Source organism: Ursus arctos, unplaced genomic scaffold, assembly GCF_023065955.2.
Source record: "Ursus arctos isolate Adak ecotype North America unplaced genomic scaffold, UrsArc2.0 scaffold_6, whole genome shotgun sequence".
In the NCBI taxonomy this organism is placed as follows: domain Eukaryota; kingdom Metazoa; phylum Chordata; class Mammalia; order Carnivora; family Ursidae; genus Ursus; species Ursus arctos.
In genome coordinates, this window is record NW_026623078.1 from 64,295,000 (window position 1) to 64,307,486 (window position 12,487).

The 12,487-nt window shown below is 36.2% G+C and overlaps 1 protein-coding gene across 7 annotated transcripts in view; it reads right to left on the reverse strand.

Moving 5' to 3' along the window:
• TRPS1 (transcriptional repressor GATA binding 1) overlaps window positions 1-12,487 on the reverse strand; it is a 248,641-nt gene that overhangs the window by 198,706 nt on the left and 37,448 nt on the right. For 5 of the 7 annotated variants that reach the window (XM_057308080.1, XM_026495538.4, XM_026495539.4 and 2 more), the window contains exons 2-3: window positions 4,947-5,104; window positions 819-1,747 (exon numbers count right to left, since the gene is read on the reverse strand). In XM_057308080.1, coding sequence (XP_057164063.1) covers window positions 819-1,747; window positions 4,947-4,983 — 966 coding nt within the window. In that variant the 5' untranslated portion in view covers window positions 4,984-5,104. The remainder of the gene's footprint in view (window positions 1-818; window positions 1,748-4,946; window positions 5,105-12,487) is intronic. The other 2 variants (XM_026495540.4, XM_026495542.4) reach the window with 2 other exon arrangements.

The window sequence follows — 12,487 nt, forward strand, 5'->3', positions numbered from 1 at the left end:
ATGAAATGAATATATTTCTTTAGAGTCAGTTCTGCATTTCATTCTATTTGAAATGGTAGCTCTTTTTTTAATTTCACATATGCCATAAACTAAAGACAGAAGAGTAGATCAAAAAGGTATGCCACTTTTAATAAAACCAGAAATCTAAATTACTGCTAAATGCTTTCATAAAATACTATTTTCCTTAAATGCAGAAAAGAATGCTTTATTGGCCTGCACCAAGGTCATTCTGGTGTCCTTAGTACTTACAATCACATTGACTTCTTTATAATCAGTGTAAACTTTTATTTCCAAATTTTCATTTGCAATTATGTTCCTTTTTCTGGAGTACAGCTCTGCAACTCTCAATATGACCCAAATCTAGTCCAACTGGATGTCAGGCCGCAAATCCTAATGCCAGACACAGGAAAGACCCTCACTGAAGGAAAGATGATAGCGAAAGATTTCTAATCTAAAACTAGAACAAAGCATAAACTACCATCACGTGGAACCATAAAGATTAGTGCCATTTTTGGAAGACTGGGAAAACATCAAATTACCATGAAGTATTTCCAGAAACATGAAGCCTAGCTAATCCCATGAAAAGACTGTTTCCAACCTAACAGAAATACTGAGACTACTTTCCACGGTAAGAGATGACAGACACCTCCGAATACACATTTGTATAAAATAGCTCCGGAGTCTGTCCATCTCTCCTGCCGAATCTAACAGGCCACCCCTTAGGTACTAGGAGCTTAATTTTAACACACGTGTGTGAATTCACATCTCACTACTGATGGCTTTTTCTGTACGATGAGGTAACAGCACAGAGCACCAACCTGCACATCATAGGTCCCATTTAGTAAAACAGGCCTTGAAGAATTGATGTCCTGCAGCACCCCAGAGAGCACGGAACGGTTGACCTTCTGGAAGTCTTTGGAATGGCTGAACTGCACCATGTTATGAAGGGCCAAGATTTTGCTGTCCAGCTCAGCATCCTGCCTGGTGCGGTTATGCAGTCCTAAGTGATACTTTCGGAAGTGCTTAATCAGATCCGTGGGGTCATTGCCATAGTAACCATATCCACAGATATTGCATTTAAAATCCTGAAGCTCTGGGGACAGAGGTGCCGGGTCTGGGTGGTCAGTCACCAGTGAGTCAGTCTGGGATTTATTCAGTCTTACACCCCCATCTGAAGGCACTTGTGGGTTTTTTGAGGCCACTGAAACTGGGCTTGAGCCTTGACAATTGGCTTGACCACTCTGCGCTTGCCCTGTTTCCTCGGTAGCCTTTGGTGACATCTTAGGATCTTCCTTGGTCTCCAATGAGTCCCCTGACGGGGTGCAGGCCATATCTTGAGGGTCATCTGCCTCTGCTCTTTGAGGAGACTTCAAGGGCTCACAGACTCCCCCAGCAGCTGGAGATGAGAAAGCCAACATATTTCTCTCTGTCACCTCATCATGTGGATGCGAGGGAAGGCTTCCCCCTTTACTGGGGCTTTCATAATTGAAGCCAGCCTTCTCGCTCAGGAAGGAGCTCCTTAGGCCCTTCTTGCTGCTGGAGGACGGATCTTGGCCACGCAGGCTATGTTCCTCCTTATCATTCAGTTCTGCAGCATCACTCTGATCCGTATTTTCTGACATCTGATCTGCAGAAAATTCTTTGTTCTTTCCAGATACCTTGCTTTCTGTACCTATAGGCTCCAGGGTCTGGCCCTCGCCTTCACTAGCAACGTTTCTCAGAGGGGGGTTCTTTTTCCGGACCATATCTGTAAAAGTGCAAGGAAAAGGACACGCAAGGTTATTTGAAAGCTGCGGATACGTGATCTAATCTAGAGCATTTTACTTATTCTATTCAAGGCTTTATAAGGTGCATATAAAAAACTTCCTCTAGGAAAAAAGTGTTTTAAAAATAGCAAAAAACAGAGACTGAAGCAAATATTTACACTTAGAATTATTTTTGTCATAGAGTGGTTCATTTACTATTTTTAAATGGTTCTATGAATACCAAAATATTGATTATTACTAGCTCTATCTTTCCTATTATTCTTGTTTGCCAATTATATTTTTGCTCACTTTCTTCAGTTATAGTTGATGAGATATATATATGCTTATTTATAAACCTTATATATCATGTATAATATGTACACATACTATGTTTATGAAATACATATACATGTTTATGTTTATAGAATATATATTACATGTTTATTTATATGCTATGTATATATGTATATAAACAACATAAATTGGAACTCAATATTGTTATACACCGTGCAACCAAGATACAAATATAATCTCAACCAAAATATCCTCGTAGTTAAAAGATAGAAACAGCATGTTATAAACAATGTGAAAACTGCCCTCTTACTTTCAGAAATGGAGGATAACAAATGTTTCATCTCTGTCCTACCGATAAATGTCTTTAAGTCCCATCTGGAGAGCTTGCCTGCAAGTCAGGAGGAGAAGCTGGGACACATCAGAGGAACCAGGCTGGGTTTTACCAAGACTCTTATCGAGCATGATGGGGAACCTAACTAAGTCCTGGGTTCTTACGCCCAGCCAGGTGGAGACAGTACCAATCCCACCAGCAGAAGCACATGGGAGGATGACCCAAGGACAATATTAAATTGAACCATATGACACCGTCATTTTGTAGCTCAGCGTGGCGAAATATTAGCTTCCCAGGGCCCACCTTCACATGCTAGCTCAACTATGCCTTTCAAGTGAGCGGCATCAGTGAGCATGGTCAAAATAAGAGCTCTGTGACAAATTCCTCCACTGGAGTCTAATGAATCAGAACTTAGTACAAGGAGATAAGAAACAATTTGTGTTGTGTCAATTTAAAAAAAAGGCAGCCACAAAGGCTCGATGGGGAACTGAGGTTCATGGCTCGTGTTCCTTAATCCCCCAGCTGAAAAACTGCAAGTGCTGTGTGAGCCGTCACCCCAAATGTCGCTTAGGAAAATCCATCTGTGACTGACTAATAAGACGAGGCTTCTTCACTGGCTGACTCTGCCACAAGGGCCGATTTAACAGTTAGTTACACCATGATTACCCACAATGCCCTGAGAAAATCCAAATTAATAATAGGTTTTAGTCGTTTTCATCTATAATTTCTCACAGGTGCTAAGGAGCCACACTGACTTTGGATATATGGGTACCTTCATTTCCAAATAGCTGGTCAAGCAAAATTTTTACAATATGAATCACTGAACCAAGAGAATGCCCTCGTTTAATATAAAGAATCGCGTCCAAGGTAAAAATTCTCTTTACTAAATAATGTCAAAAAATATAACTGTGCTTAAGAAAGTACATTCTCCGTTTTTATAGAACAATAGCATTAGTCATCAAATATACGTACAATATGTATGTGTTCCTCTTGGAACAAAAAACAGTTATGGGATGAAGGACTGAAGTTTCAAGGACAAGTGACGGTCGTGAGGTAATGCCAATACCTGCCTGACCAAGGCAGGGAGTAGGGAAGGAATATGGTCTTCACCTTGGTGTCATTACCATTAGGTCCTAAAATAAACTAAGCTAGGTAACCCTTATTATAATTAAAAAAAAAAAAAAAGAACACTGGTTAACTTCTTTCTTTTTTAACGTTTGCATTTTAATGTCTCGTCTGTTAATGTTGATGTCTTGGGAGACATCTAGCCCTCTGTCAGAAGTGACAGAACTTGGGGACTTGTACCTACACACAGAAGAGTGGAAGACAATTTTACTGGTAGTCAACAAAAGGAAGACTAAAAATGAAAGAAAAAAAATAAAAGGGAGGTTTAAGAAATCAGTTATCATTTAAAACACAAGAGCTTGAGTAAAAAAAAAAAAAACACTACTCTTCTTAACTTGGCCTACATTCTAGTTTACAGAGTATCAACCATTACTACACATAAAACTGTGATGATTTGCTATGGCACCTCTTGCCTTTCCCTCCAGAATTTCCTGTTTGTTTGTTTTTTCCATTACTCATAAAGTCTTTAGTAACCATTGCAATTTAATCTTTTTTGGGACAAATACTGAATAACCATATCATTTGTATTTTAACATTTTCTTCTCACTGTAAATAAACCTTGATGGATGGTGCACCAAAATGAAATAAATAACGTTACACAGAAAAAGACAAAAATCTATATGAAAGGAAAGATTCATAAAGAAGTGAAAATGAAATAACCCAATTCATTGAGTTTATCCTTCCATTAAAGTAAAGAGAAAATGGTTTATACCCATATATTAATGTCAAGGTGATTAGAAAAACAGCAACATTTTACATAGCAAGGAACTAAGATAAAGTACTTAAAAGTGAATAGATAATAAATACGTTAATATGTTTTTCAGAACAAAAAGAATTAGACCTTGCTGATTTATTGTTATCATGCAGAAAAGTAATAGGTCATAGTTTAAAAAGTACTGAACCAGCAACTAGAGCAACTAAGAGAAAAAACGATTTAATTAAATTATCATCCTTTCAAATTTCAGTTCCCTCTTCCACCAAGAACAGACCTTTAGAACCCATATGACTCACTGACTCCTTATACTGAATAAAGCCCTTAAAAATATACATTGCAAAGAATGTCAAACTGCTAAAACTTCAAAGGAGTATCAGAAAGGTCATTTGTGTTTTCTTTTTTGTTGTGGGTGGAAGGGGCATGTTCTTTTTAGTTTCTTTAAAAAAAAATCATGGTAATTTAGTTGACTATACTTTGAAGTAGTTATAGAAAAATAATTTTTTACGGGAATTATATCACCATAATTTTTCAGAATGACATATTATGTAAATATAAGCACATTTGTAATACTTCTAAGTGGAAGAAACTCCCCTAACAAGTCATAAGTTAGATATCGTAAGACTATAGCCACCCTCAAGTTATTATCTTTAAGACAAATAACAGATTGCACGATGTTTTACTGTGTGCCAAGAACTTTTCCAGTTAACATTTTCACTTGAAAAAATAGATCACATACTTGTAAAATCATACCCAGCATTGACTTCATAAGGCATGTGGCTTTAGAGTGCTTTTTACAATTATTAATTCTATTAGTCAACTAGCAGGAGGCTAATGCAATTGTCTTAGAAGACGCTCGGAAGACACAGAAGACATTTTGAGAGCTGATCTGTACATCTGCAAAACAAAACAAAACAAAATTTTCCTTCCTAAATGATGTAAATATGTTTTAACATATCACACCTAAAATACATTAATATGCCAGCACTACAGGCTGCTTCAAAGATACCTAATAAATGCATGAGCAAACCTGGAGCAAGTTCTTCCCTCCCCTGGTTTTAATAAAACAGCAGGAAAAGGAGGAACATGATATAAAAGATTACAGAAGTCATTTTCACAACAGACTGGGATATATGATTTAACCTCTAAAACTCCCAAACCCTAAGGACCAGAATACTTACCTACACTGAGGTGGGGATAGATGATCTTAATTAGTAAATGTGGAGGGGACATGTTTCTAGAAAAGATACCAGGTGTACCTACTGATATTATACAGTCACAGCTGAAGACAAGAAGGGGTACACATTGCAAATCTCTTCCAAACTCATAGTAGCAGTGTATACCCTGTGGTTGAGAAAAGAACTATTGCAATGTCATCAAGAATTGGGATCTATGTAAGCCTTCCCAACAGTTACAGATACATTACACACTGTAACCGGCTATCTTTTTAGCTAGTTTTACTAATCTTCTATTTCTGCTCTTGATAAATAAGTTCATAAGATCATGTCGAACTAGCTTTAAACCATCATTATCCCATCATCCTTATTATCTGAATGAAATTATCATGGCAGGGGCACCTGGGTGGCTCAGTTGGATCTGATTTAGGCTCAGGTCCTGGGATGGAGCCCTGCCTCTGGCTCCCTGCTCAGCGAGGAGTCTGCTCCCTCTCCCTCTGCCTCTCTGCCTGCTCGCACTCAAGCTCGATCAAATAAATAAATAAAATCTTAGGAAAAAAAAGAAATTATCAAGGCAGATATTGCAATGATGGTCATAAAATAGATAATCGCATCAAGGAGTGTTTTGGTAACTCTATTTGAAAAGGTCTTTATTCCACTATATAATTGCAATATCCCCCATACTGACTACCAAAAAAGTCCCAAACTCCAGTTTACATTAGGTGCATTATAAACAACTATTTGGCTAATGGGGCTAAAAGCGATGTGGATAAGGAGGAAATGAAGAATCTAAATGACAGCTAAAAGACTCAAAATTGCTAACTTTAGTCCTCTATTCAATTCTGAGATAAAAACCCGACCTGAGGGAAGGTGGATGAGGTGGAGACAGTGAGCGTTCCCGCATTTCCATCATTCCCCACCTACACAAATACATGAATGCTCCTCTAACTGCAGACATAACGTGAATACTACATATTATGTGTCAAGATATTTAAGCAGGTTAAAACACGCTTAACTTCCTAAAAATGCACTATTTGTATTTATTTTCATTACTGAGATGTAAGACATTCCATTTGCAAAAATCCAAATTTCTAAATTATTTCCTCCTAAATTAAAACAAATCTAAAGGTTTTCTTTGTATTTTTTTCTAAATTATTTCCTCCTAAATTAAAACAAATCTAAAGGTTTTCTTTGTATTTCTTAGTAAAAAAAGTTTATTATAAGAAACAGTAAGATACTGTATTATTTCTACATTATAGTATCAGACAGTGGAAATAATCAGCATTAGAGCTTAAAATATCATCCTGGTAACTATTTTATTTCCCTGATTAAAATGCTTAAATATACAGAAAAAAATCCTTTTTCTATAGAAGACTGTAACTCATGTTCTCAGAATGGCATCTTCACAGCAAAAGGAATCTGAGTTTTCTATTAATACGTAGATATTTTGAATTAACCATTAATGATTTAGTCTTATTTCATATGTTATGTATAAATACATATACAAACATATACACACATACATTTATGAAATACTTGCTCCAAAGAGTTTTCCAATAGGTAATCACATGAATTACTCAACCAAAGAAATCAACTATTACAGTAATTTAAAAAGAGAGCTGAGATCACACATAAATCCAGCGCCAGTGCAGATTAGAACAAGAATTTATTTCCCTTAGATGAGAAACTCCTTGAAGGTAAGGAGATATAAATTCCTATGTTCTTTGTAGCATCTTGATCCTCAACAAAGGAAGGAAGCATGGTACAGCAATCACACGCCCAGTTTCTGAACCTGATTCCAATCAGGGGCTGATGTAATCAACGCCTTCCCTGGGCCTCTGTTCTTACTCATATGAGAGAACTGCAATAAATGATTTCTAAACTTCCTTGCACCTCTAAGATTCTATAATGGTTCTGGTTAGTGGCTTAGGCACTATAGTCTTACCCCAGAAAAACTTAATCCAATTTCCCTAAAAGACTATAAAATATGAAACCATCAATAACTGAGAAGGCATAAATACCACTGAGGTTTACCATTTACTCACTTACTAATTGCCTCCAACGTTCATTCATTCAATAAATGTATACCCAGTCTAAGTACGTGCCAGACATGTAGTAAGATGACTGTAGTTTTACAATTAGTCATTCATTTGAGAAGGGTATCTTTAAAAAGCAAAGAAAAATATTATAAGGAACTCCTCTTTCTCAAAAAAATTAAAGCCTTTGAGTATCTTTCCAAATACCATTTCAACTGAGTGCTCTTCAAATTGATTGAGTCCTTCTCTAGATAGACAGACAGATAGACAGACAGACAGGCGGATGGAAAGAACGAACCTCAACAAGACTAAAATGTTAAGGGAGCAAGGCTATATAATTTAACCTCAGTCTCAAATCCTGCTGAGTATGATTTTTATTATAAGTAGCAGTTCTTGTCATCATAATATATAACACCAGATGACATTTTCTTATTGTTTTTCCAGATAATAAAACTTTCAAGGGTTTGAAATCAAAGCTTAACACAAAAGAAAAGACGCGGTAGTCTTCTCCTTAATATATGCTTCTTCCATGCTTGTTTGTATCAACAACCTAGGAGTACCGAGTTATTAATTACACATTTCATGCAGGTTTTATTTAAAAAATTAAAAAGAAAGAAAAAAATAGTAAATTGTTTCTTTTGATCAAAAGTCCCCCACAAAGAATTTAAAGAATTAAGCAAGTGATAGCAAAATAAAAGGAAGGTCAAGTTTGGGGCCTATAGCAAACTAGATAGCTTCCATATGAACAACATATAAAGTTCAGTTTTAAAGAACATATGTGTTTGCTCATTGGTTTAAAAAAAAAAACAAAAAACCTTGAATCCTGTCTACTCCATATATACAGATCAAAATCAGATTGCTTAAGTGAACTATAAAACGCCAGAGAACATTGTTTATCCAAATCATAAACCCAAGAATTGCTGAAGGAGTTTAAATGTTTTCTGTTTCTTCAGATTCCACAGCAATACTTCAATGGTAGATCGCTTTTTTTGTAAACTGCTTCAAACTTCATAAACCCAGTGTCAGATCCTGTTCTTCGCTATCCATGTCTATTTGCTCTCTCTGAATTGATTGTTCCTGAATCTTTAAAGGTATTTTTGGATATCTTAAATCCTGCTGAGATTTAAATGTCATCACCTTAAACAACTCCCATCAAATAAATCTCTTATTAATTCACATCAAATTAATCCAAAATGATTACTTCTATTAACATATGCTTCAGAGCACAAAGCCCGTTAATAGTCATCTGGACACTAGAACTGACCCAAGACTCTCTGAGATAAAATGCACGTTATTTAGATATCCTCTTTCAAAGAATTTTGACGTTGGCCCAAACACATTTTATTAGGCTCTTATTTCATCGAGCTTTGCTCTCTATATTTCAAATATTTCATTTCAAATGTGCTAGTCTAGGTAAAAAGAGATGGTCTGGTAAGTAAGTAATAATGTCAGATTTGCCAAAATGAGTCTCCATATATCCAAACGCATCTTAGAGAAAGAATTTTGTTAACCATTTTACTTTTATAAGAAAATCAGAAAACCGTTCCTTGCCTTTAAAAACCTTATGCTAGAAGTCTCATTGACACTATAGAAGGGATGCCTGCGTGGCTCAGTTGGTTAAGCATCCAACTCTTGATTTTGGCTCAGGTCATGATCTCAGGGTCATGAGATCAAGCCCAGCATCAGGCTCCATGCTCAGCAGGGAGTCTGCTTGAGATTCTCTCTCCCTCCTCTCTGCCCCTACCCCCCTCAAAAATAAATCAATCTTGGGGGAAAAAAAAAAACCCTGTAGAATATATGTGAAAAAAAATGAAGCATGAACCTACTTCCCCAAGTACAGCAACGAAAATAAACCAAGTATGCATCATGAGTTATCAAAAGGAAAGGGGAATTGATTATTTTTGCTTTCGTAACAGGTGAGAGGCAAATGTATTAAAAACTCTGCTTTGAATAAGATTACAATTTCACTAAGCATATTAAGAAACGTTATCATTTGTTTCCTCACACGTATGTCGTGTTTCCTTTTGTTTTCTTTCCTCTCAAAGGAAAAAAAAAAAACCAAAACAATTAAAATAATGTACAACGACAACTGTTGGTTCAAATAGGCCAGTATGACTTTGCATGTGTGCATGGGCCAGGTGTAACTTCATCCATCTTCTTTGTTAAACTTAGAACATTTCACCTGGTTGATGGGCAAAGAGCCAAACACAGCACGTAAGTTCAAAAAGAATAGCTCATGGAAAAGTATAAATGCATCTATTTATCTTGATGGTTATGATATGAATTGACATTTTATTTGTATGTAAATTAGATTTCCACTGATAACAAAAATAATAAGTGTCAAGATTTATAGGAATGCCTTTGACTTTCTTTCCAGCATTTGCCAAAAAACGCATCTTTGTATATTAAAGGTAGTTTAATTTTAATATATCAATGCTGCTTTGTCTGTTTTCCACTCTTATTCAATAGAAGAGAAAATCTCAATTATTAACTCAATCCAGCAATATAACTGGCTAACATCTGTCTCAGTTCTCCCATAAGAAATCTGTGTCAATCACCGCAAATCCACTCGGTAAGTTAACACGCATTTACAGTATAGTGAATTTAATAAAATGTATACCATGAAGGTTCAGTAAGAATGCTCACTGCCTTCATGGTATTGATCAGCTGAGTGTATTAGGCAAAGTTTTGCTAATTTTTTTAAGAGTGCCATTCTATATCTAAGATTGTAAAACAAATATTGTGAAGCCATATTGAGACTTATACTAGTCGTGTGTGTGTGTGTGTTTGTGTGTGTATAGAGAGAGAGAGACGACATATACATGTGTGTTAAAAATAAATTTAACACAATGTAATATTCAACATACATGTTATATATAACGTGTGTGTTAAATATATATGCTAAATAGCCAAAGTGAAGGGAAGTAAATTTGCGCCATCATATACAATAGGTCTTGCTCATGAAACCAGTAACTTGCCAACCACTCTGCTCGTCTCCAAGGTACCACAGGAAACAGCTCAAAAGGCCCCACCCACCCAAGGACCAGTAGTCCCAATAGCAAGCAGGGATGTCCAATGGGTAAGGCACAAATATCATGAGGAATCAGCAAATGTAGACGGGCCATGAAAGGGAATTATTAGTAAGTTCAGAGGATAACTGTATATGTAAGTTCCAAGAGGTAGGGATCTTTGCTCTATACATATTTTTAAAAGTCCATGTAAATTTGGAAACAATACTGATGGATGTTTTTCACAATGTGTAATGAATACATACTAATAACATTAAATGTGGTTAAATACCAACCTAGTCAGTGCTGACTGCTTCATGTAACCAACTTAGCATCATTTGTCCCTTCTGATAAAAATATATTCACACACAGGGTGGAATCATTTTTCTCTTTTGTTAAGTATATGAATGTTTCTACAGGAAGATGATTTTTAAAAATTCTACACTTGAAAGCAACTTCTGATAGAATAGGTTAAACCACTTTTTCCTGACTCCTAGAATGAGAAAAGTTTTCTGTATGTAAAAAGAGGAAGTACACACAGAATCCCTTCATAATTTGGGTAGATAACAGGGTTAGAAACCTTCAGCTATAAGAACTTCTTTTTGAATAAACCATTATTTCAGGACATTCTGCCTATGCTCACCCCCAAGTTAAGCCAGTCTCTGTCTGGGATTTTATTATAGTCACTGTTTAAGCATAGATAATAAGAAATTTAAGAATTTTCTCTATGTTCTTCCCATGATTGAGTTTCAAAAAAGGAAATACAAGGTTTCTTGGTCAAATTAAGTTTAGTGGAAACGGCACACTTTATACACCCTCTTCAGAGATCCACATTGTACATTAGCAATTACAGCTCTGAAAAGTCCTAGGGGTTGTGGAGTGGCGGCGTCTGTTCAATTTGGATCGGAATTTCCCAATCTCATTTGGCTTTATGTCACATAATGCCATTGACCAACAAAACGAATGTTGTGCAGCACACAGTGGGAGATGCTGCTCTGGACAGTAATTTTCAAAGAAGAAAATTACTGATTTCAAAACATATATAGTATTTTTTAAACAAAACAATATTTCTTCATTAACTTGCCAAGAAACCTAAGATGCTTTGATCTGAAGTGGATCATTTTGACGGGTTTGTTTTTGTTTCTGTTTTTTTTTTCCTCCCCAGCATGGCCAGCAATATTAAAAGAAGATCACGATCCATTATCACGAAAGATTTAGAATCAGTATTTTAAAAGATTGTGTAATGGCACAAGATTACAGCCATGATAGAACACTGAGTGAAAAAGGCAGAAGATAAACATCTATGTACAATATGACCTCAGATGTCCAAATTATACATGCATCAACACAGACGGGTATAAGCCCAATGTTATCTCTAAGCTAAATAGTCTATACAGATACCACTGCATAAAGAAGTCCTAATTTTTTTTTTCAGGTAGTATTTCTCATGTTCACTAAGGTGATCTATTTAACACACTATACTCCGAATACTAGATTTGTGTCAATCATTTATAATAACTCCAATTTTACCTGAACCAAATTTGGTCAGGAACCAAAATACAGCAAAGAGTTTCATGGAATATGGCATGCAGAAAGAGGTTAGAGAGAGACCCAGGATTGCACTAAGGGACCTACGGTTCATATAGTTACAATCAGTAGTTCTCAATGACTTACAGATACCTGGGAGAATGTGTCTAGCCCACCTTCCCCTCTCAGGTTATTAGTAAATCCCATACCTCCCAACTCAGTTCAGTCTCCACCTGCAGACTCATGTGTACCCATAATAAAAGAGAGGCCACAGTCAGTAAACACATGTTCAGGATGGACCCACTCTATGACTGCAGCCTTTTCCAATATACCTTAAAGTCAGTCTGGCTCAGTGGTTCCAGGCAGTGTAGAAAAAGAGAAATTAAGTACACAGAGCTTCCCTATTTCACTCTTACAAACCCAGGTTCTAGCTTTATGGGCTTTAGGATTTTTTTATGGTTACTGCATCCCCCCACCTCCAAATAATAAAACAAAAGATTAAAAATAAATTTAAAAATAAAACCAGGCTAGGCA